The sequence below is a fragment of the Megalops cyprinoides genome, chromosome 20 (genome assembly GCF_013368585.1).
Source record: "Megalops cyprinoides isolate fMegCyp1 chromosome 20, fMegCyp1.pri, whole genome shotgun sequence".
NCBI classification, from domain to species: domain Eukaryota; kingdom Metazoa; phylum Chordata; class Actinopteri; order Elopiformes; family Megalopidae; genus Megalops; species Megalops cyprinoides.
Window position 1 is genome coordinate 13,638,849 of NC_050602.1, and position 26,633 is coordinate 13,665,481.

The 26,633-nt window shown below is 38.2% G+C and overlaps 1 protein-coding gene across 2 annotated transcripts in view; it reads left to right on the plus strand.

Annotated features, from left to right (window-relative positions):
* Positions 1–26,633, plus strand: part of astn1 (astrotactin 1) — a 274,669-nt gene that overhangs the window by 127,520 nt on the left and 120,516 nt on the right. For both annotated transcript variants that reach the window (XM_036554076.1, XM_036554078.1), the window contains exons 12-13: positions 6,324–6,490; positions 11,813–12,007. In XM_036554076.1, coding sequence (XP_036409969.1) covers positions 6,324–6,490; positions 11,813–12,007 — 362 coding nt within the window. The remainder of the gene's footprint in view (positions 1–6,323; positions 6,491–11,812; positions 12,008–26,633) is intronic.

The following is a 26,633-nucleotide window of genomic DNA, read 5'->3' on the forward strand; positions in this document are numbered from 1 at the left end:
GGAAAAAGTGGAAAAAAGAAATATGAGGATGCTTAATACATGGGTGAAAATGGTCTGCTAAGGTAGTATTTGAAAACTCTGGAGGGTGTGTGCTGACTTAAAGAAATCTGTTAAAAAAAAAAAAACCTTTCTCAAAGAATTGATCATACCCTTGTATGCCTGTATTGTTACATTAGACAATTGCAGGGATATGCCATGTTTTTTCTTTAATGTTTGTTTTGAGACCATATGCAAACATAGCCACACTGTGTATGAGGACAATGCAAGTCAAGACTCCAGCATTATCACTTCCCAGCACACAAGATACAACACAACAGGATGTTTGAGGGTCTTCTTCACTTCCCTCTGTAAAAAACCTTGACTTATGGGATAAGTCGTACATCTCGATTGTTCTTTTCACCCAATCCTCCTTTTTGGCAAATTGAAGAATTATTGCATTTGCATAGCTTATCCGGCTGTCAAAAGAAAGGATTTGGACCTGGATGACAATCCAACATGGTGGATATCTTTTAAGCTTTGTGGTGCTGAAAGACTATATCCTTATTTGGAAATAAAATTAAATGCTAGAGTGTAGCTCAGGATTTTTCAAGTTGAATTTAAACATATTAGCTTCATGAACTGATGGCATCTTTTGTTCTCTAGCTCCAACAAACTGTAAGGCAGGAGTGTTTTATTATTCATTTTAAGCTTTGAGTGTGATTAAAAGCAAGGAGACAAGTTTTTCAGTCAATACTGCAGCTGCAAGAGTCTTCCCCTAGTGGATCATATTGTTCTTGTTAGAGAATGGGAAAGAAAAAAGCGATTTGAGTGATTTCATTCATGTTTAAAGAAATGAGTGTTCACACATGTGTAACATCTCAGCTAGATAGTCGCAGTTGAAACAGTGAGTTGAGCTCACACAGTAAATAACTGGTAAATAAACCAATTTATTGCAGACAACTTTTTGATCCATACTGATCTTCATTGGTTTTATTCTTGTTAATTAGGGCTGGCTGAGGTAACACAACTGTGGCATCTTATTTACCAGTTGAGCTGTCATGAGTGAACAATAACCTGTCCCAACCAACAAATTCCACCAATGGGAACATACCAGGAACAACTATAAAAAAGTTGTGCATTTTCGCATTTTTTACAGATTCGCCTGAAAGTTAGTCATGTGCTTGGTTGTCATCCGTTACCCAAATTATGTTCTCAAATTGAAATGGAAATGTTGATACTAGATTGCTAAATGCTAAATTGGCCTGTGTGACATTTTTGTGTGGAATACTTGTGGTCAGGATATCCCTCTATATGAAATAACTGAAGAAAGTTACAAGCCTCATGAAATGTCAGTGAACATCATTTTATTCAAACCAAAGGTCACATCTTGCAATTATTTTTAACTCAACATTTTCATATTCAAATTGCCATTGTGTACAGTACTTCACAAGAATGTCATTCCATGTGAATTAAATAATGGCTGTACCAAGTGTTGAAGTTTGTTATTATGCATAATATTTTTTTATGTGAGTAACAAGATCTCTCACACAATATCAAATACTAATTTGATTTGTATTACTAATCAAAGTATTTAGGATTTGATTTCTAATTCTGTAAGAATAAGTAAAAAGAAAAGTATCCAGTGAGTTTTAGCCACACATGTTTACGCATATTCTGTGCCCACTGGTTAAAGTTTGTGTGAAAGATTTTGCATGCTACATCATATTACATTACAGACAATTAGTGTAATTGCTTTGAGAAGCTTGTCACCTTATACCCATGCTATGACAACACAGAAACAACTTATAGCATTTTTGTGGCTAAATCGATTCTTAGGATGGATTACGAAAGATTTTCCCAGGATTAAACCCCACAATTCACTAAGTCCATGGATGCCAAATTTACTGTGTAAAAGCTGCCTGATCAGGCAAGCATGGTCTTTGTAGCTCATACAGTGAGAAATGGTAGTGCTGAGTGGTTCTTTTTCTGCACGTCATGTTGCAGGGGTATTTTAGCAGTCAATGAAATGGGGTGTGGGGGTTACATGGGTGCAGCGCATCAATATATGAATTCCTCATGCCTCTACGTTTTTTATCGATTGCAAGAAGGGTTAGTGATTTAAAGAGTCTATGCTCAGATAAGTTAGGAGATTTAATGTACCATGCTCTTTACATTACAGGTGATAAATCAGTTGTCACAGTGCCTGTAGCCGAGCGACAAAATCAATACAAATGTATCCAGGGACAAGGCAAGGGCTTTAGTCATTAGGCCTGGCCCTTGACACCGTGAGGGAGTGAAAGGGGGTGACTCTGGAGACTTCTAACCTACATCTGCAGGCATCCAAACTAGTTGTGACCGAGATGATGACAAATTCACACTGCCATCAAGATAGAGATAAAGGGAGAGAAGAGCAAAAGGAAAGAGAGGGAGAGATACAAAGAGAGAATGTAACATTTATTATATATTTTTATTTTTATTTTCTTGTTTTGTTTTTCAATTTAGTTGCTAATTTAACAGTATTTTGGATTTGTTTGGGGTGAACATGGTTCAGTTCGTCTCATGAAATAAACGTAAATTGGAGGGTGTCAAACAATATTTTTGGTCACAACATTATTGATGTCAGTGACATACTTTACACTCCTCACATTTTGTTAACAAATAAGTCAATCAATAATAACAGACCTCTAAATTCTGTCTCAAACCTGCTTCACTATCTTCAGGGAACGGTAAAGAGGATTGCTGATGTTCACTTTACTCCTTTTCAGTGTTAAAAAAAAACAAACTTTATTCAGATTAGCCCTTATTCTAATAAGGTCTAAAAATCAAGGAAATGGAGATGGTGTAGCCTGAAATGAGGGGTGTTGACACTAGTGGGTGTGTGTTTAAAGAGGGAAATTTAAAGCTCCTCTCAGAAGAATCTGTCTCTCTCATTTTAAGCCCCACTGTTTCAACACTAATAAAAAGTGCCACACACTCACAAAAATAGCAAGGCTTACAACAGGATTCAGAGAGGAACATCACTGCAGACCTGTTTTATATGCTATTACATGAATAAAGCATTTTACTCCAGTAATTATTTTCCACTTTAGTCTACAATATGTTGGTTGCATAAACAGACAATTATTTTGATGCAGTGATAAATGGGAATCTAGCAGCTAATGATAAGTTAATGGCAGCTGAGTTAAAGCTTTTACAACCCCTAAAGAATATCCCATTTTACCTGATGTTTGCAAGCATTTAAGAGGGTTGCATTTTTATTCATATTACAAGGACTTGCAGTATAATGATGCGGTTACCAATTTTGCTAGCATTTAAATAATTCCAAACACAATGTGGACCACTCACCATTATAGTATTGTATAGTAAGCAATTGGTCTTAATTACCACATAGGATCATGTCATGGGAATGATACTGTCTGTCATTTAACATTACATTCAACAATAATTTCACAATTATTATCTCTTCACATATTATCTCTCTCTGTATAACTATAGTTGCCACACAATATGGTAGACTTCTCCATGTGCCAGAACGTACTAGGGACCTCATAAGGTTACACATACTGACAGCCATGGCAGAAACACACTGTACTGCAACAGTATTCCCAAATGATGACACCTCTCCTTGCTCCAGGGCAGTCTGCATCAGCATGGTGCTGGGTCTGAACACAGGGTGTCCCGAAGGCTGTTGTCTTTAGTCTTTATTTATTGACCTTTAGTATTATTTTACTTGTTTAGACTCAGTTCCTATATCTGAATCTAGACTGATCTGTAGTTCTTAATGCAAATATATAATTAGAATAATTTAATAACAATCTGCAGCACCAGACTGATCCAGTGCCATAAACCTGCTGGGTCATATTTACATTAAATTCTTTTACTTCTGGGTTCACTGATTGTCAAGTGAGACATTGAAACATTGATGCCATCCCCATTGCTTTATAGACAAATAGTGTGTGGTGATTGTTGCATGCAAGGTTGCAGAAGTAGAAGGTGTGTAAAAGTGTGCTGCCAGTATACACGTAATTGAGGAGTAGACTGAAATTACTGGTTTACACTTAAGTTCCCTTTTTATCAAATGAACTTGGTCAACAGCTGGAAATTAGGAAGTATTCCACTAATGTATGTGATATCCACAGGCCAGGATCTGTTCAGCTTTCCAGTGATGGTGTCATTTTTTAAGCTTTTTTAAAAGTGATTATGGTCTCAATTCAATCAAAACCACCGAGTCAGCTTAAGCCATTCAATCAAACAAAAACCTACCTTTAATCCAGTGAAGTGACCTTTTGTGAGCCATCTAGAGTTATGGTGCAGCGAATTCACCTTGCAACTAATTATTGCAGTTTTTCTCAGATTGACTGACACCATAGATTGCCTCCTATTGGGCATGCATTTATAAACATCCTAGCTCCTTGGAACATTGCAAGAGTTGTTTGCTTTGGAACTGTTGTGAATGCTAAGAAGAGATGTGTTGTCCCCAGGTGGGTGGGCCTGTCTTCTAAATGATCACAACCCTTTTCTGCATTTTGCACAGCAATACAAAGTTAAGCGACTGTTCTCCCAGTTAAAAGAAAGTTTACTTTAAAATGACCTCTGACTGTCCTGGAAATATAAAGTACTTTATATATGCACCCTATTTACATAGTTCAGCATAGTTTTCCCTGTTTAATGCATTTGTATTTCACACTGCAAATAAAATCACTGAACCTACTATGTTATACGCTGAAACAACACGAGTATACTGTATACCCTACAAGTCCTACCAGGAAGTGAAATCCTTATATTAGACTCCCTGTATTCAGAGTCAAGGAGGAAAGAGTTGGAAGAGTCAAGGAAGCCTCACAAATGAGACCTCTATATGTTTCAAAGGGCCACCAAGATGGATGGCACCAAGTGAGCTTATGCATTTGGTATACTTGTTTGTAGTAAGATACTCTAATCACAGATAAAGTGGTTTACACTTCTGTAGGCTAAAGTAATCCTGTGGATATAAAATAGCACTACTGTGTAATTGCATAGGGAAAAATAAGATCGATGAGTGTAGACCCCTGGCAGGAGATGAAGCTAATAACTTCTGCCTGTACCTGGAGGCAAGGAACCAGAGAAGTTTAGCTATTTCCTAAGTAGGAACGCCTTGTTAAGAATCAGCCCATTAAAGACACCTTTTGAGACGCAGCAGATAGAAAACATGTGAAGCCGGCAAAGTCATGGGCCTTGAAAAATTGCTTTGGGAACAGTAGGGAACACAGGAGGCTCTTTGCAACTTAAGAGGACAAGCAAGGAGTTGTAGAAGTTCTCTGACCTGTAATTCCATGCACTTACCATTTTCACTATATGAAATCTCTCTCCCCCAAGTGCTTTCTGATGTGAGGGGCTTGTTCTGTTGCATTTTCAAATGCACATGGGATGTTGCGTAAAATATTTCTGAACCTTTCTGCACCATGATATCATTCAGCATCCAATTACTGTATTTCCTCCAGATTTCTTTGGATGAGTCCAAAAGGAATTTGATGGTTAAAATCAGGGATAGTGGATACTCAGATACATGGTGCATGTCCTGAGAGTGTTAAAGAGTTTTTAGAGCATCTACTGCAGGAGTATCTACTTTACGCAAAGTAACAACTTTTCCTGGAGCGATACAAATATACACTTTTATTGGACCTGACACTTAACAGAAACAAGTGGGATTTGAAGAACTGTGACAGCATGATTACATCAGGATTGGCTGTAACACAAGCCAACTATTGACAAGGTGCAAACTGTGGGATTCAATTTTTTCCCTAATTATTCATTTAATTATTTCATTTGCTTTTCAAATTACAGTAGGTGTGTTGTGGGTTTTATGAAATCTGATAATGACAGTGCACATCTAATCATCTGGGAATATCTTTATTCATAAGGATGTCAGGCCATTCGATTTCCAGAGCTCTAAATGAATTTCTTTTACCTCCCATGGTACCATGTTTGTACCACCTGTCACAGAAATTGGTGGATGCCTGAACTGAACTGACTCCCTGTTTCTTTTGTAATTTTGGCTCTGGAAAACTTAAATGGGTTTGGCTTGCAGCTTTGCTATTAAGCAGGGTACACAGTCTTTTAAAGCATGTTTGTTCTGTCAAAGAGATTTTTCAGGAATCTTTCATAAGCCCCACAATAAAGGTGTTTGGTTAAATACAGTACTTTCATAAAATTTAGCAAGGTATTAAATTCCAAGATGTTTCTGCGACCAATATTTTGATATTTGGACTGCTCCTCACAGTTGTATGCTTCTCACAGTCTTATGTTACAAAATCCAGAATGTGTCTTTTTCTCTCACTGCCCCCCCCCCCCCTTTCCCTCTCCAGTGCCCCCCAGGACTGAGCCCTATGAAGGATGGGACAGGGTGTTATGACCACCACATCGGCATTGACTGTTCAGATGGCTTTAATGGCGGATGTGAACAGTTGTGTCTACAGCAGTTGGCCCCCTTAGATGAGGACCCCACCCTTTACAACATTCAGATGTTCTGTGGGTGAGTACTCACATGAAATTACACATTCTTGTACACTTAGACATACATAGACAATCATAGACATAGACTTAGACATATATATATAGACTCTAAGCATTTCACAAAGCTGTTGTGCATACAATAAAGTTTGCTCTTATCACTAAGCTGGTTAGTGTCTTACTGGGTGGAATTTCAATTGAAGTCAATTTTATTTGTGTGCAAGCCTCATGCTAATGCTCATACACACCATGACCAGCTTCACAGTGCATTTTTGGAATGGGAGGGGAGCCAAAGGATTACAGCTGGTTTAAAAAAAAAAGTTAAAACCATCAATATTTCAATTAAAATTGAGTGGGATAAATGATTCAAGACAGCCACCTGTACATTCTTTTGAGATGGAAAAAAAAAACCCATTAGCAAAGTAATGATACTTGTTTGATTGATGAATTCATTGGTTAGTATTGTGCCTAATTATCTAATTAGCAGGAGTGTCCTCTCAACAGCCCACAGGTGTCTTGTATTCTCTGTGTGTGAATGAATGTGGAATGAATCGCTGCTCCTTTGCCTTCTGATGAGGATGTGATGCCAGAATGCATTAAAGTTGAAAATGCATACAAAAATAATCACAGGAGATAGAGCCAGAGGCTGTACAGATGGGCTTCCTGGGCCTCAGTGTCTAGGGGTCTTTTAAGGGGAGTGTAACCCTCTAGCTTTCTCTTCCTTTCAGCAAGAGGTTATTGTAGAATAGAACTGTGACAGTTCCATCCGCGATAACAAAGCTGAGTGTGACCCCTGTTTACGTTGTTACATAATTTAGTCTGTCCCTCACCAGTCAATCAGACGTTCCAGACTAAGACGTCACCTTTCCATGGAGCTAGGTGCTTGGATGAGTTTGTGCTAGTTTTTGCACAGCATCATAGCCACTTATTGCTGGCTACATGGGACTCTGTTGCACACGCTGTGAACACTGTCAAAGCAGACAAATCCCAATAATATGACAGTACCTCTGAACCACTTTAAATGTTCCAGACCCTCTTTAGTGCCAGTTTCCTGTATAATGGTAGCATCAAGAAGAAAGTATTTTCAGTTTAAGCTCTGACAGTGAGCTATGAATGCTTTTTTTATTCTACTTTGATACGTTTTTACCAAAGACACAGTACACAGAAGAACCTCAAGGTTTCATAAATATGACAGAACAGGATCCAGAGAGGATTTGAACTGTGTGGATTATTCTCTGTTTGAAATATGAAATATTTGTTTCCACTGCATTGAATAGTTTTAATAGCAAAATATAGCCTAGGTACAAAATCAGCCCTACCCTGATTCTTGTACCGTAATGGGTATGTATTACATTTCTTTTGTTTCTTCAAAAAGAGGAGAAAAGGAAAGAGGGTAAAGAAAAAGTCTGCAGATACATACATAGGAAACTAAGCTCACCAATCATAACTCAATAAAAACTGAGCTAGCTTTTGCAGTCACGTTTGCAGTTCTTGTACTGCTAAATGTTGATTAGTTTTTGAATGCATGGACAAGTTTTGAGGGCAAATTTAACTGTATAATTGAAATCCAGGGAGTGAAGGCACATTCCACAGAACTTTACGGGCTTGTTTAATAGATTTATAAAATGAAACAGTTTGCTAATCTTAAACACAAAAATCAAATCTAATAAATAGTGATGAAAATGACAATGAAAAATGAAAGTGGTGATGAATAAATGCATCCAAATGAAAGCCCATTTATAAGGGTCACCATGAGATATTTTTCCAACATCCTCTGGGGTAAACATGAAAGAATTATGATTAGATGTAAGACTGCCTACACTGGTGTGTTTGACTGCATGCTTGCCCTGTTCTGACTACTTTTTTAAATGAGAAAAGTATTTCAGATAAAACTAAATACTAAATGGATTGTAGCAAAAATAGCTGAAAGCTGTATTTTCGAGATTCTTTATACCTGAGTCATTTCAACATTCATCCTGTCACATGTTAAGAAAAAGTGCACAATTGTCCTTTACTGAAGCTGAGAAAAAAAAAGCATTTGGATTCCTGGGGGTCATGTGTTTTAAAGGGCATACATAGATAAAGCTGCCTGCTTGGTGCTGGACCATGCACTATTGAGCTTCCTGTAAGAGCATCATCATTGGCAATATTTTTTGTAGCAAGCTAAAAGATTGATGTTTAATACTGTTAATGTTATTTTACATTCTCTGGCCATCCAACTGCACTCATGGTAGTTTAGCTAAAGAGATCAGAGAGAACAGCAGGCATATTTCCAACAGCAGGTGCAAATAGGTTGTGAATTGTGCATATTAAATGTGTGATATCCTTCCTCACAGCGTTCTGTAAAGATATGTCCCATCTGTTTTTTATAATAGTTTCAGTAGCATCAAAGTGTAAAATTCTAACCGGTCATGATTTCCTCATCCAGTGACTGAGAAATGGTAAAACGTTAAACAAATATACAAAACATATAGGCATCCATGCTCAAAGTAATAGACTATGAGTTGGCAGTGATGATTTTTTAAAGTTTGTTTAATTTTTTTTTTGTGAATCGAATTGAATGGAATTCAAGGTGGACGATGCTAGCAAATCACAGCTATTACACTGGGTGAAATGGCAGGTTATGTTTTGCAAGAATCTTCAAGAAATTAGATGTATGTTTATACAAATTGTTCATACATTGTTTATAAAAACACACAATGTACCCTTGCATTTGGTCATGTCGGTACACAGTGTACCCCATGTGGATAATCCATGCATATATCTGTTTGTTCTATGCGACATGATTTACACAACTGAAACATCTTTGGAAATTTAGTTGTTGTTTGTTTGTTTGTGTGGCTCCCCAGCTGCGCCATTTTATTTTATTAGGCTGAATAAAACCTGCTGTTTCTTCATGCTCGAAATGCATGCTGAAATTATTTAAGATGCAGTCAAATGAACTTGCATTGATTTTAGGTATTAGTGTAAGCACTGTGGAATTGTCTGCTTCATTCAGCCCACGTTTAGGTATAGCGCAGGTATGTGGTGCTTGAATGGAAACATTCCTGCAGCAATTGTGTAAGTTTTAATCTTTGCAAAGATTCATGTGGTTTACAGTTTAGTATTCTGATTAATGAAGCAGACTTGTGATCAGTGGTGGACCACTGCTGCTTTACCGTTGAGCTAAGTATGTCATCTTGCTGGTTCAGTATCTATCAAGGGTTTTTCTTTTTTAAATGAGACCTTTGATGGTCAGGATGCATTTGCAGTTTAAAATGTTGTTTCTGTAACACTCTGTTTAGTTCTGCTGTTGTTAGCCTACTGTAGTGTGTAGGGTTGTATGTATTTTTGTTTTGTTTTTTTTTAACATAGCAAACATGTCAAGTCTCACCGCACTCTGGGTAGGCCATTGTTGTGTGTGTAGAGGTCAGCAGCTCATCCCTCCTACCATAGCGCTTTTAGTTTTCTGTCACCTGTTCACTCTGAATCTCAAACCAATTCCATCTTAGTGCAGCTGGATGTTGGACATATCCAAGTGCTGTGGTCTGTGACAGGGCAGCAATGCACAGCAGTGTGAATCTATTTGCATTCTAAAGGCGCTGATGTGTTCAGGTGTAGCAGAGGGGCCATCAGAGGGATGGGAGGGTGTCTGTGTGTAGGCCAGAGGAAAGAGCGCTTATGACCTGGCTGGCTTAACTTTGATTTTCCTGCACCTTAAGTGTCAGAACCATGAATACACTTTGACGGGTAATTTGAGAGATCAATAGCAAAAAAACAGAGGCAGGTCAATAACATTAAAACAAGAGGCAGGTTTTTATCATGGGATGTCCTGAAGCCAACCCTTGTTGCCCTGAAAAAAAATAAATAAATAAAAATGATAAATGCAGTGTGGTTGAGGGGATGGACTATTGTCTGTGACACGTGGGTGTCTAATCAAAGAGCTCTTCAATTATTAGCTAACGCATTTTTTAAAAATGCCCAATTTTATTTCCGTCTTTCTTTTTTAAGTGAATATGAAATCATCAATCTCAATTAGCAGTGCGTGAGTAGTTTCAGGTATTAACATTCTGTCGTGTTTGTTTGGATTATTCAGTGGGTTATTCACCACCTTCAAGCTGCCCCTAAAAGCAGATTTTTTTAGAGCTCTGGATATTATTAGGCATGTTTAGAAGTTACATCTGTCGTTATTAACATCACAAACCATACTCTTTACTAATTAAGCTTGAATCACTGATTTAAAATCAATGTTGATTTTTACTTTTCTCCCAGCTTGCCGTATACCACAGGTAACAAAGAGAACAAAAGGACCGCAATAAGTTGTGCCAGTGGTATACGTTTTTGATTTGGTCTGGCAGGAGTGTCTAGTCGCTAAAAAAACTCCACTTGTAGTTATTTATGGCAATGTGACTGTGTGATGCCACATTAATGAAGTCCTGAGACCTCAGTTGCTGTTTGTCTTGCAGGCTCACTGTGACATGGCAGCAATCCAGCAAGACAGTGCACCTCCTCATTCCACTCATGCATCAACAGCCTCCTTGCAAGTTTAGCATGTGACAGTTGAGCTACAAGTGCCACACTAGAGCCCTGCTGAACATTTGTGGGGGGTGATCTGTGGTATTTGCAGCTTGGAGATCAGTGAATAGGCACATGCTTGTCCAGCTGCTATAGGAGGGGTGGGACCAAGTCCCATTAGTCAATATCTGCAGTCTGGTACAAAGTATGTGCCACTCTTACAGTTCCCTCACTTACTGATTTCATTTTAAAGTATCACAGGCAGTCACAAATGATCAAGTTTTACTAGCTAATGGCAAAAAAGCATTTAATCATTATTCAAAATATTAGATTTTTTTTTGTTAGAACATATTTGCATAAATAGTCATGTTTCTTTTGTACTCAGTAAAGTTATGTATATAAGTGTACATTGATTCATATATCGTGCATTGCCCCTATCTTGATCAATGGCAATCAGCTACTTTGGAAGTTATCTTCGATCTGTAGTACAAGTCTCTTTTAATCTATCACCCTGGCCTTTCTATCTGCTGTTCACTGAAAACCTACAAGTTATCATTATGTTACTATAGGAACAGACTGATTCATCCATATTAATGAGTTTAGAAGAATGGCCAGGGATGGGAACAGGTCCCATAGGTCCTGTAACATATTTCAGGGGTTCGATACATAGTGCACTTAAATAAATGTGGGGCCATCTTTTGAAAGAGTCAGATGCCACCAACATTTAACTGTACCAGTGGTGCAGTATCTTTGTAGGCATAGCCCTTGTAAATGTAAACGCTTTGTAGGATTTCTGGATGAATGAGGGAGTAATGTTGGCGTCGTTGTTGTTGTGATTGTGTTCTGGCAGCTGTATTGAAGATTACAAGAGGGGCCCAGACGGACGCTCCTGCCAGCCCCTCTCCGAGGCCTGCACTGAGGGGCTGGACTGTGGCGAGACGGCCGACATCCCTGCCAACCAGACCGTGTTCGGGGACCTCTTCTATGGCTACAACAACCACACCAAGGAGATAACTTCCGGCCAGATCCTCAAGGCCACATTCAGGTATGGGAGTGAGCTGGCTGGTAGGGGTGTCCTCTGGGGATGGTTGGCCGTAGAGGAGTCGCTACATGGGGCCCATGAGGGGCTGGGTGCTTGATCACCTGTGTGATCCTCCAGTCCAGATGCTGAGTTTTGTGAAGTTAGTGACTCATGAAGAAAACACAGTTTTATTGTGAAAATGTATACTGACATAGATACATGGTGAAGAGCTTTTGGAAGCAAAGGCACCATGTTACACCTGGAGTTTGAATAACAAAACCTGCAGGGACCATGAAACAGCATCTTTCAACACTGACATCAGAAGTACATGAACCAAGAATGACATAAAGGCTGATTGTGGGTCAGCCACTTGAAGTATACTTGCATAGAAAATGAAGCCAGATTGATTTAAATTACATCAGTGATTAGCCTACAGTGCCCATTTGCAGCAACCTCTGACCCCAAAGGAGCCTGAGGTTTAATGTAGTGACATTAACACATTAGCGATTAAACTGCAGTGTCCTTCAGTCTTCCTTATGTATACACCATGTACACCAAGACTGTCAGAAATGTACAACCCCAGGAGTCTGCTTAACCCTGAAATGGTGTTAGCCACAAGACTCAGATGGGTCATTTAAGAGTGTGGCCCAGCATGAGCAGTCTTTACGGAGAAACTTTGTGTACATGCGCAACCAAGTGACCCTTCTGCAGATCAAACTCTGAACTGTGCAGTTATTAAACAAAAGAGTTTTTGCTTGACTAAAGCACAATGCGTGATAGGAGAATAGTGGGATGCATGCCAACAGTTTTGTTAAAATTGTTTTTTTTTTTTTTTATTTTGAGTTTTCCACAGTCTATTCTATTTTTATGAAAAGAGCCAGTAAGTAAATGTGCGAAGTTTCAGCGGCAGTCTTTCTCAAGGGCGATGACAAAGGCTGCAGCCGAAATGTTGGGCGCCTACTTGATTGCTCTTTTAATTAAAAAATACTTGCAAAGTACAAAGTAAAAAGAACAAAATCTAAAAACTATTTTTATCAGCTAGTTGTTGACTTTCTGGAATGCAACCTGCTATTTCTTTTTACCTCCTTTGTAGTGACTCTTAATGGGATTTGCATCGCAATTTTTTTCTTTTTTTTTACTTTCTTTAACCTTTGTATTAGGCTTCCTGTTTGAACAAAGTTATAATAATAATGAGTTCCAACACTCTACATTGTAGTTTAGATTAATTAGATTGTTGAGACAGAGCAACAGAATCAAATCCATGAGCCTTTCATACTGCATATTGTATCCCCCAAAATTCATATTTTAATTAACGGGAGTTCTTCTGTTATATCTTCACTTGCTCTTACCTTGGTAATCATTGTACAGTTATTCCACCTTATTTCTTAGTGCCCCTTTTTCCTGCGATACATTATTGATAGTCAATAGGTCACTCTTCAGATAACAAATGGAAGAGACAGAGTGGTGGGTAATTCATCAATCCTGTGCAAGATTGCGGAAGTGGTAGGTATTGTCAGGTTGCCTGTGATATTGACAGGAGGAGGAAGTGGCAATTGATTACAAATTGATAACGTAGACGATATTTGTTTACACAGCATTAAGCAGCTTAATTATTTCGGCACCCGAAATAATTATTTTCTGTGTTTTTTTTTTTTTAAACACATTTTCTGTGTGAAATAATTGGGAATTTTACTGGCAATGCAGAGTGCTTCTGATGTGAGCAACATTGTCATTTCCCATTTAGTATGCTGTATACTTTACTCTATAGACCTTCTGTATATGTGTCCCCAGGACTGCTGAGAAGCTGGCTGTCATTGTGCTGTATTGGATTGATTATAATGTCGCCAGTGGCATACATAGTTGTTGCAATGTGTGTGGGTTGCATTTTGGAAGCCCCCGTGAAATTGCTCTGAATGCTTTTTAATTACTGCAGTATGTAGACTGAGATTTTCATGCTGCGCTTCCTGCCGACATTCATGAAGTCAGGAAGTCACAAGGTCACAGAAATCATCTGTGGCCCCGAAATTAAATTTCGGCGCACGCGGATCCTGTAGCCAGGGGCAGTTCATCCACTTACAGCACATCACATGATTGGCGGAGGCATGAGAATGAGAAAAGTTAATATTGTCAAGGAAGTGAATCTCAAATGTTCTTCGCTGATCTTATTTGAAGGTACTGGGAGAGAAGGGGCCGAGGCAGACTTTGAAAAGCGCTCCTATGCACGCTGAGGGTCGGGGAACGGCTTTGGGAGCCATAGTTAAAGCAGTTAAAAAAGCCCTAATTATCAGAAGTGGCAAGAAGTGAATTAAAAGTGACCAGGAGCCAGGTTTGTCTAATGTAATGTAATTGGGCCAGATGAAACTTTGAATATGTAATGAACAAAAGAGGTTACACCATAGCGCTGTTGCACTTCTCTAGCTCATTATGCCTTGATGGAATGCCATATTGATGTGACAATTCATTTAAAAGCTGAGAAAATAATCGAAACTCTGGAGCTCAGGGAGGGTAGTGCTGGAAATTGAATATTACTTTTGATGTTCCGGTCTGGGGAACTTAAATCTTTAAGTGGTGCACTGTGAGCAAACAGACTCCTGTTGAGAAAAAGATTGAGTTCCGCCTTTGACATTAATATGATCTCAATTCATTACTTCATGGCATCTTTATAGGCTAAGACTACCCAAGCTTTAGATGCTGTCTATGCGCATTTGATAAACCCCTGAAACTAAGAAAGGCGATTCACATTACAATAATTTCAATTGGCCACAAGGTTTTTTTTTTTGTTTTTTTTTTTTTAATCATCTTAAGAAATACCCCACCCGATACAAAATCAAGAAGTTTCATTTCAAGGTTTCAAGGTCACTAAAACACTGTCTTCATTTATCTTTGTGTGATACTGCGGCACTTTAAAGAAGCATAGTGTTGTCGTACACAAAGGTATTTTGTTCCCTGATTGGAACAGTCCTGCTTCAGACCTTGCTGTCTTGGTGAGGGAGAAATTAGCTTGCCATGCAAGGCGCTACTTCTACCATACTGTATGTGTGACCTTTTTTGAAATACTAAAAGGGAGGAAAAAACAAGTAATAGTCTGTGAGTCTGTGACTGCCAGTAGTAAAGAGTTGAGTAGTTGGGTGCTACTGGCTGTTCTGGAATATAATAATTCAAAGAAATGGCAAATGTAAATAATGTTGAAAAAATTAACCAGAGAATAGAGGGGCACTATGAAACAGGTGCTACATTTGGCTTAGTTACTAGTTTGTAGTTTGCAGTATGTAAGAATGTATGAAATACAAGCACTGTCATGGGGATGATTCCATCTTATGTAGTCACAGGTATACAGTCATTTATTTAGATTTTTTAGCTTGTAGCACGGCCCACAACAAACAAACAAAAACATAATTTATATAATCCAGTTTGCCCTTAGATAAAAAGATACATGTGTTGAGGAATGCAAATGACTCTTTACAAATACCTGCTTAGGGATATGTACTTTGTGAAGCTATCTAGCCCGGGTAGTAAACTGTACCCAGACTGAGATGTCATGTACAGGGTTGGGAGGGTTACTTTTAATATGTATTCCACTACAGATTACAGAATACTTGCCCTAAAATGTAATTTGTAACGTAGTCTGTTAGATTACTCAACGTAAGTAACGTAATCTAAATACTTTGGATTACTTTCTGAACACTGTGTTTGTAATTTTTAAAAGTATGTAAATAAAAGTGTGAATGTGGCATGTACTGGTTGGGTGATTCTCACAAGCTATGTCCAAGTGATGTCAAGATCGAAATAGCTAAACTTGAGTGATTTTTTTTGCTGCAATACAGAGCAAGATGGAATCTGAAGAACGTTCTTAACGGTTTTTTTAAAGAATGTTCATCCGCTAAGGTGCTGAACAGTTGTTATTAGAATATTTACTTAGCATTGTTGTGGCTAACATTTTGGCACCCCCATGTTAAGTCTATGGGCATTTCATCACAGTTTCTTCAGAATTATAAATGTTAATTCAAAAACTGTACATTACGAGAAAACGTGAGTTAGAAAAGGCACGAGCCACCCTAAATACATTGTGAGTGAGAAAGGAGTAGCTTAACAATTTAATGTATAATATGCGTAGTGTAAAATTGTTGGAGTAATCGCAGTTTTGAACGTGTGAAATTTGACTTGTTTTGTCACTGTATCTACTCGTTAGCTAGTTAGCTTTAATACTATACCTACTACCCTACTAGCTAGCTGAATAGCTAATCCAGTGCAGCCAATCTGTGTAAGATAGGTAGCTAGCGATCAGTATTAGCTTAAATAATGAAAAAGAGAACTTCAAGATGCTTTTTCAGGTTAGAGGTTGAGTCTTTTGAAGCGGATAGCAGTTTGGTTGCTGGCAAACACAGCTTGTAATGTAATGTTACGTTTCGACCTTTGCCAAATTTGAAAGTAAAATGGTCCCGGTATTTCCATGACATAACCATGTTGCGCTGGTTGCTTTCTGTCTCACTCTGCATTCTACTGTCTTGTGAGTCAGGCAGGCTGCGTGCTTTTTTCTTCCTTTTTTTACATGAGGGGCATATGGGAGATACACCCCAGAGTTGCCTATCCTTGGATAGATTTTCCAACTGAATAAACATTAAATGAAAAAAAAAATGAAATTAAATGAAAAAAAATCCAATGTAATCTGTTCAGTAATCTAAATATTTTCAAAATGTAACTGTAATTTGAATGCCATCAGTTTAAATATTAACTGTTATTAACTATTAACTAACTATTACTAACTATACTAACTATTATTGCTGCTACTTTTCATTATTCATAAATTAATGTAATGGCTATCTGAACGACATTGGTTGTAATCCAATAGTCATAATGGAATGAACATTTTTACAGTGCCTGATGCTAGGCTTACAGCTGTGGAGGGAACCTCATGCACCATTGTGAAGCACTCAGTTGAGTTATATGTGTCTCTTGCACCAGAACCCTCAGTTGCAACAAGAAGCAAAAAATAGGCAGGTTGATAATGAACTGCATGGACTTTTGCAAAAGGGGTTTACACATATTCTTTATGAGGTAACGTTCTACTGTGCTCTACACTGTGTTCAGTCAGTACTCGCATTAGTATCACTAGACAAAACACTGAGATCCTTTACATGCTTTTGTGTCCTACCTACCAACCACAGTCACAGTGGGGAGTGGTCTGTATATATGACTAATTTTTTAAAACAAAATAGCGTTGATGCCCAGATATTGTAGTGCCATATGCATATGATCCATTACATTTCAGCTTAACATTTCTCTTTAACATTTCAGACTGTTTTTTTTTTTTTTTAACTCAACTACAGTGTTTTATCCCTTGCAGTATATCTTAAGGTAAATTTATGACAGTTGGAACACATTCTTGCAGTATATTACATTTGGTTCATAAGTTTTTATTATACATTTTTCAATTCATTAAATCTGAGAAAGAAATATACTGCAGTGTCCAAACATTTGAAGTTTTACCAAATGATATCCCATTTACTATTATTATCTTTCTAAGTAACTGTCTCTAAGTAACAGTAACAAATAGTCAGGTGTTACATGAACACATTTTAAATTGTGATTTTGGTTGTGATTTGAAGAATACAGACATTATAGATGTAATTATAGCTGATGAAAAGACAGTATGCTACACATTTTTTTTCTATTACATGCTGAGGTTAATGTTGTTTTGAATGGTTATCTTATAAGAGATGTTGCATGCTGTGATTTGAACTAATTTAGATGCAATCTTTTTTATACCTAGAGCTATATTTTTTGTTTGCTTCAGTGAAAAGAAGTTCTGTAATCTTATGTTTCCATGGTGAAATTCAGGTGAAAGGAAATGAGTCAATTAAACCAAACCTCTGGTTCTGTTTTACCCTTTTCAGTAAGTACTTGGGAATGTCACATTTCCTACACAGTGGCAGACCCCTTTTTGAAAGCTCTGTAAACTTGATCATTAAGCCGTCATAGTTAAGTCAGTGCACTGACATCCGTTGCAGGGGACTTTGTGTGCCGTGTCATTCTCAATTATCATTGCGTGAAGGTTTCACTCCGTCATCATATCTCTCAGTTGTCCTGCAAGAAGAGAAATGAGTGAGATCAAGATCTGGGAACATGCTGCAGCTTTTCTTAACTCCCCGCTGCTCAAAACCGATAGTCAGCGGCAGAATCAGCAATAGGTCAGGAGACACGCTCAGGGAGCCAGATGAGGAAAGTAGATCAAACAAATATCTACTCTTGACAGATTTTTAAAGAGCACTGCAGCTGCTGGTCTGCATGTGTTTTTTTTTTGGAAAATGTTGCAAGTGAAGAGTGTCTGTTTCACTGACCCCTGCCCACACACATCAGTGGCAAGGAGGAATTCAAGCTTGCCGATAGATTTGCAGCAAGGGAACCAATTAATCAGAGTAACTTTGTGGGGATCCGCACAGATGGGGCTCCTTGGGAAGACCACTCTGGGTCTGAGCCCGGCGTCCTCCGATGACTCATGTAAAGCCCCATCGTCTCCTCAACACCACAGGTATTTCACGGAGGCTTAAAGAGACGAAGGAAAGGGAACGTCATCAAAGTCTGTCTTCAAAATGAATTTTATTATTCTGTTTCATACTTTCACCAGTGGGGGGGCTCGAAGTTTGTACTGGCACATCTTCAAAAGCCCCACCCCACAGTTCTGGAGTGACACAAAGCATCTGTTTGACTCTTTGACTGTAAATTTCTGAACGGCAAGAAAGGCGGTTTTTAATGCAGTCTAATCATTAGCTTAATATGCACTGAGCAGGGGAATACATTGACTTTGACTTCAAGGATAGCCTACTTTTGGAAAAACTCTAGAAACCACAGAAAACAAATGCATATGGCTGTATGGCAAAGAGGGTGCTGAGCTCTCACACAAAAGCAAACAGCTCTCCCACCCTGCACACGCAAATATACATACATGCACACATACCAGACACAGCACTGTCCCTTTAATAAAGTTGAGCCAGACTCGAACACAAATTATGTGGAGATGATTTTTTTTTTCAGGCAAAGCTCCCTGACTGTGTTTTTTTTAGAATGTTGAAAGAGGGGAAATGAAAGGGAAACCTCCAGCAGAGAGAGCGGGTGGCCCGTGGCTTCATGCTGCCGCTTGCTCCGGGATAAATTGAGGATGCCCCCCAACTCCCTCAGCGGGAGCAGTGTCTGGTGGACGGCCAGGCCCCAGACCATGCCACTGCACGGAGGACCCTATCCATCCCGGCTGCGCAATGGCCAGTGGATGCCAAAGTGCCGCTTTCAAAAGCTTGACTGCCTTGCACTGGCATCCATCTCCTCTGAGAGGCAGATGTTCTTTGTGAAGGCAGCCCGGATATCTCCGGTAGAATGCTTACGTGAAAGGATATTTGTCATATAAATAACATTTAGTGGATGCAGATAACAGATGTGTTTTCTGACTTGAAGGAACAATAAGACTGACTCATGTTTAAATGTCTGCGATCAATATGCCCTCAGTAAATAAACTGTGCATTATACATCCACTGCTTTTTCTTGTAGTCCTGTATATTTTAGGAGTAGGAATGTTTTGCAGTGTATTGTATACAGTGTTGTTGTACAATACACATATATGTATTCCTCTACATCATTTTTTGTCATTAGAGATTTATCAAAAATATCTTCCCCATTTTTCTATGTGTGAGTGAAGGCTGACATGATGAGACCAGGCAAATCGTGGCATAATGTCAATAAAACAAGTCAGTAACTTACATTCTTGACAATACATAATGTAACAATGCCGAGCTGAGAATTCAGAAGTGAACACTAAATTTGCTATAATCCTCTATAGTGCACTTCAGTAGCAATGGTAGCCATTAACTTGAGAGAGCAGAGTTGCATGGTTATTGTTTATGCAGTTTCCCTGTGGTTTACTTTCAATTGACCAATCCTGAACATCTGCAGCGACACATGGGTCATATTTAAATTTTGATAACAGTTTGTTCTCTCATTGCAGTAAACTCCACTAACTGAGGACCTTACACAGACAGATGTTTAAGCAGTAACGCTCTTGCAGTTTTTGACAGTGTTATTCTAGTTCAGTTATAGTCTCATTTATGGTATTTGCGGTAAGGTTTTTGAGTGAATTTCATTCAAAAAATTTTATATTACGGTTGCTAATTGTAAAGCACATTTTACCCTAAGTGTTGATCACATGTAAAGAAATATCAGCACTGTCATTAAACAAATTAACATCAATGTCAGGTGGACAATAGACACAACCTGTCACCACTATAAAATGAGGAGACAGGCGATTCTAGAAAGACATATGCTACATTCACTACCTCTGAATTTTTTTCTATCGAATACACTTGTAGGCACACTTCTACTATACTGCTTCTACAATCATGGACTGGAGTGCATTGTGAGATGTCATATAAAAATGCTGTTTCCTTAATCAGCTATATCTCGGTATGTACTAATAGTTAAGTCATGACAACGAGTGGATAGATGATTAATAAGATGAACATGAGTTCTTTGAAAACTGTGAATGTTAAGATAAAAGCTCAAGTATTTTTGCCCCCACAGATAAACTGTTAGTGAAGACTTTAAATTGTTATTCATTGAAGTAAACACAAGGGCAAGGCCCATCGCTAGCAGAATTGAATAGTTCTTTTGTTTGTCCTCAGAATGATGCACAATTCATTTGTTGAATCTTAGATGCTTGGACAATGGGCTCTGAATTGCTTCATACTGTGGGAACCACACAGTAACAGTTTGGTGCATTGATTGTAATTATTGCACTGTAGCAGAAACTTTTGTACACTGAAGAAATGTGAGAGAACGATTTCAAATATGTTACAACTTTCCTGCCAAAAAGACTGGTGGTATATGCGTATATGACTTAAGACTTTCTGGCGGCTGGATACTGACCTTCAATGACTTTCATATTTTGCTTAAATTACAAAGGAAATAAGGAATGGGGGCACTTTTGTCTGGGTTGTGATCTTGGCCAACAGTCAAACATGTCATTTAACAGCCACAGATAATCCGTGCTCTAGATATGATACTTCTTGTTCATCTCATTCAGAATTTGCTACTGGTTATCATTCAGTTAAGTAATTTTATTAAATATTGAAAATTTCAATTGACCTAAATTATTCTGCAAGGACAAATGGTATTAAAACTATGGTGATAGCAGCAACATTTTTCAGCCTTGATGTTGAATCAATATATGACCCAGCCCGGTTGCAACATTATACAAATGGATCCTTTCACCTGAAGCGATGAGTTTTGTGTTGAGAAAATTAACTCAGTGTAATTTTCAGCATCCAGGCTGCAATTTAAAAGCGCTGCTATGAGTAACGGTGCTCTCCTGACAAAACAAATTAGACGTTTAGAGTTTTTCACATGAGAAGAAAGATCTCCATTCCATTTCCCACACTTAATAACATTGATTCAGAAATACTTAAATAGCCCCTTACATAGCCTTGCATCAGGGATTGCATCACTGAATTGGCACTAGAATTTTTTTTCTTGCTTGGTGTTCATGAGGAAGTATATTATTTGAGACACATGATTTTCTTAGAGCCCCAGTGTTTTTGCTGTTTAATATATTTTTCTCATGTTGCTTTTAAATACTTGCAACATCTTGAGGTTCATGGACTGCATGGCTCTAACATTGTTACTGGTTAGTAAAATGCAAAGCATGCAAGGATGATGTCATTGCTTAGTGGCCTATCACATCGCTCATGCTGAGGTTGGGCATGGAACTGTAATTTAAAAAATACTGTTGGTTGTAAATGCTCCTGCTTCCAATTCAGCCTAATTACTTTTCCTCCTTTGGCTCAGTCCCTGCTCTTTCACTCTTTCACACAACGTGCTTGGAGCAGGTTTTAATGAATATTTTATTGCCCTTTGTTCTCATTAAGTCTGCTTGGAATCATGATTAAGACCACCCCCCCACACTTCCCAAACTGCTTAGTGGGGTGCCTTCTCTCCCCAACCCAGAGGTATACCTTTATCTGCGCACTTAATTAAAATGTAAAATTTGAACTTGAGTAAGAAAGATTATATGGAGAGCTGGAGGCCAGCACTTCCATTATTAAAAGGTGCATATTCTTCTCCCAGGGTTCTCCATGGCTTGCACTTTGGAAGGAGGAAAAATAAAAAATGTCCAAGCCTCATTAACCTAAGACAGCCCCTCGCCACATGTCTCTTGTTTTGTGTGGGTTCATTTGGCAACAACAAAAATATAATTAGATTTTTTAACTTCATCTTGGCAAAAATCTTAACTGAATGCATGAAACTTTCTGTTGAAGGTTGCAGCTTGTATACATACATACACACACACAATTAATCATTAATATTACATTTTAATAATATGATTTATCATTTTAATTACTGAGACACTGTGATTAAATAAAATAAAACATTTAATTAAATCCAATGCACATCAAATAAAAGTGTGCAGCATCCGATTGAAACTTCATCTTATAGTGTCAAATGTCATAGCTTGGAATGATCTCTTAACCCTTTTTACTTTCATTGTTTCACTTTGAGATGGAGACAAGAAATTTTACTTTAAAAAGAAAAGTTCACAAAGATAAAAGGTCTGCAGTCAGGCTAGCAATGTGGCTCATTTTAAGTGTATTTGTTTAATAGATTTGAACAGCCTTGATTAGCTCATGATCTGCTTGAACCATTTATAATTAAAATTGTTCACTTTACAGTATCCATTTACAGGATCATGCCTGAGTCAGTGATATGCTTTTAGGCTTTTAAACGTTGGTGCTTAATCTTTCCAATATAACACACTTTGTCACACACACACACACACACACACACACACACACACACACACACACAATACTGTGTGGTAGTACAGCATGACAATACCGCATATAAAATATTTTGAAATTGCAATTACCTAGATTTGTTCATGTTTAAACTTCTCCATGTGTACACCTAATTTCTGAACATGTTATGTATTATTCCTAATGAATAAGCAATAGTTATCAGATGTCTTGCAATGGTGGTGCTGGCTTACTGGCATACTGTGCCCTGCCCTTCCTGACTGAAACCACACTGTCTACAAAGACTGACCCCCACATTCACATTGCAAGAGCACCATATTTGTCCTTAGCCTGGTAGTTCCTCTCTTCTGAACCACACACCCCCCTCAGGCCTGCTGAGTCACTCACCACCTCCCCACTCCAACTGACAACATACCACTATAGACTGCCCATACCCTCTACACTGAATTTTCATTTAGAGATGTATGTATTTGGCACAATATTAGTTCATTTAGTCTTAATCTCTAGTGTACCTTAGTTTAGTAATATTAGGTTGTTATAATGATAAACTGCTTGTTTTTGCTCTTGCATTGAATTGTTCATTATACCTTGACTCAGTCCTCTGTAGAGTAGCTTTTATTGATGAATTGTTACTGTTGGTAACTGCTATACTCTAGAAGTCACCCAGTATTACAGCAATTGTCTAATAAAGGAATAGTAATAATCATGGTCATGGTTCTTTTTTGTTAGATTCACACAAAACCTAAAATAATGTCACAAAGATAAAAAACAAATTTTATCCATTAAAGCTATAAATATGCTGTCATTGTTGCACGTTGTAATTTCAGAAACACATATTTGTAAAACACAAACATGCATTTTGCACACATTGAATTCACATATTCATAGGATAAAGCATTGATGCCAATTACATAAATTTACGCATGATTTTGCAATCATTAGTCTCCCCTTTATCAGAGTAGAAAGGGCCACAGGTAAGTTCTCCTTTGCTAGAAAGAAACCGAGTTCTGGAACAAGACAGATCAGCGTTTAAGATTTGAGAAACCACTCAGCTCTGGTCTGTGATTGGCTGGAACTCAGTGGTGTCAGTCCAACTGTACACCTTCCTTCCTGAATGTTTTTTGTCCTTCTGGAGCTGAAGGCTTTATAATACAATCCCTATGCTGCAAACAATAGTTCAGGCCATGGAAGAGGCATGTGAAAACATCTCTACATATGCTTGAAGGGTAGTTACACTAAGCACATTGCTATTTTGTCCCAAGGCTGCAGAGAGTATTCTCTCTGATGCACAGTAGATGAAAGCATCTGCCTTGACAGAAATGAAAGGTTTGCAAAAAGTTAGTTTCTTCTGTCATTTTTAATATGGTGGACTGTGACTTGATGTGCAATTCTTCTCCGATTGAAATTCCAAATTTTACACCACATGTGAATTACATGTCAAAATGAGATGGACATTAATTATTTTTCAGTTTTGCACCATTTTCAGTGGTTGATGATTTCATTTGTCGTTCACATGGTGGTTGGTGTATTTTGATGCAAGTGTTGAATGCATTTTAGATGCATGAAATATGTAGTCTGGATTTCAAAGCAGTATTGTGTTGTGAACATTAATTTGGCAGTTTTGCAAAGTGGAAGTCTGCTGCTGTGTGTGTGTGTGCGTGCGTGCATGTGCGTGTGTGTGTAGGCTTGAGAATGATTTTTTTTTGTTTTTGTGGAAATTAGTGGTAAAAATAATTATATTTTTACCACTAATTTTGGCGCTGAATGTTTGTCCCAAAACCATTAAGTAAAATTATGTAATGGAAAATTCTCTACATAAAGGTTGTGTAGTTTGAGAGTTTGAGTTTAAGGGTGTAGATTTTGACTATCAAGGTGTGATAGGAGATAGCAGAGTCTTAAGAGCAGAATAAATGAATGTGGATTTTTTTTTTTTTTTGGAGGGGGTGTTGCAAATACTGCAATTAGTCATGAAATTGGGCAATTGCCCGTGCTAATTTGGCTTTGTCGTCCAGCTGGTTAAGCAATGTCATGTTTCATAAAGGCCTCATATCTCTATGACAAAATCAATTTATCTCAGCACCACTTTGAAGTCCGCCCCGTCTCAAGGTGCATTATTCATGTTTTTTTCTTCAGTTCTTCTTCCAACAGGTAAATATAACAATAATATGCAATGCCCACAGCCACTCATTAAATTTGTATGTGCTATCTTCCATTTGCTTAATCATTGGATTTAGTACTTTCCTGTGTCTGTCTTGCCTGTTGACATGTAATGGCTTTGAAATTGAAATTTTGTGAGTGCATAAAAGCAAAGACACATGTATGAACCCACCATATTAAACAAAGTATAATAAATGCCCACAGAGCTCTCCATGTGGTTAAGACTGGAGGTTCCTACCTCTGCACCATTCCCAAGTGTAGACTTCTGGAAGAGATTGTTCTTTGGCCCATGATATGATTAGAGGTCAGAGAGTAATTCCATGTAAACAGCATGAACATCATGGAAGGTGACTTATCATGCTTGAAGCATTGCATCTCAGTATTTAATCCACTGAACCTTCCACTGGAGCTTGATCCCACTATTTGGTATTGTACAGAGTCACAACCATTTCTTGGTATTTATTTTAATCTCTCCTCTGTGCAAAAGCATGTTAGTGTTTCACACTGTCTGAAAGGAGCATTTGCTTATGGTTGGTGCTGCACCGTCACCCTAGCTGACCTCTGGCTGTAATATATTGTTGTATATGTTACCATATTGTTACACATTTCACAGCACTCATTTAAAATGGTATTGTTATGATAATCACCACAGCCCTTTGATTGCTTGTAATCGCATCATGTTACAGTGTGTTATAGCTACCAATAAACTACAGCTACCTAATTTTACATGCACTATATTATGATCACTTACCATGGTTGCACCTGGCTGCTCTAGATTCACATCTGTTACGTAGGGTGCTACAGTATGTTAGAACAACCACATTAAAACAACAAGCTCTTGTGATAAAAAAATGCTTTTTTGCCGTGGACCAGGGATGCAGTGAAGCCAGCGTTGTGGTTGATTGGTACAGATACCAGACATGCTGGTGTCTCTGGCCATTTTCAGGGTCTTGTGATCATAGTCTCAGTGAGAAACAATTGTTAACATTTTGCTGGATCAGAGGTCAGGTCTCCCAACCTTCATCTGGACAGTTCTCCCCGGCAGAAGCTTTGGGCATCCCCTGGCCGCCACCTGTGTTTGTGATATAGTTTTCTGACTAGATTGCACTGACGTGTATGTCTTTGGTGAGTCACCCTTTAGTTGGATTCAGTCTGCCATTGGGGGAGACTGAGAGACTTTCTGCTCTAGTTTCAGAAGGGAAGCTATTAAGTGCTATCAGTTCTTGTGCCAGTTGGCTCACATTTTGATACTTAGCTCAAGAGCCATTCTCGTGATTCTTTTCCCATGGGTCTGAGTGAGTGGCCTACAGCACTGCATCATGGCTTTCTTGCAAAACATCTTACAAGGGGTCTAGCAGTAAATAACCCTGTTCTACTATGGCATAGAACAACCAATGGTAAAAATACAGTGAGCACTATTTATGGTGCAGCCAGTGAGAAAGAGGGTAATAAACTAACACAGGATTAAAATGACTATGAAGTTTCTGTATGTATGTATTTTAGTTCTGTTTGTTTGGTTTCATAGTTAAATTTGTTTTTGAATAATATTTAGGACTGAGTCAAGTAAATAATACCAATTATTTGTACTGTGGAAGAGTCACAAAAGTAGTCTTGAACCATATTGACAGAGCTGCAGTGTTTATGTATTTAGAGAAAATCCAATTTATTCGGAGATGGCATAGAGCATTGGCATGACTTGT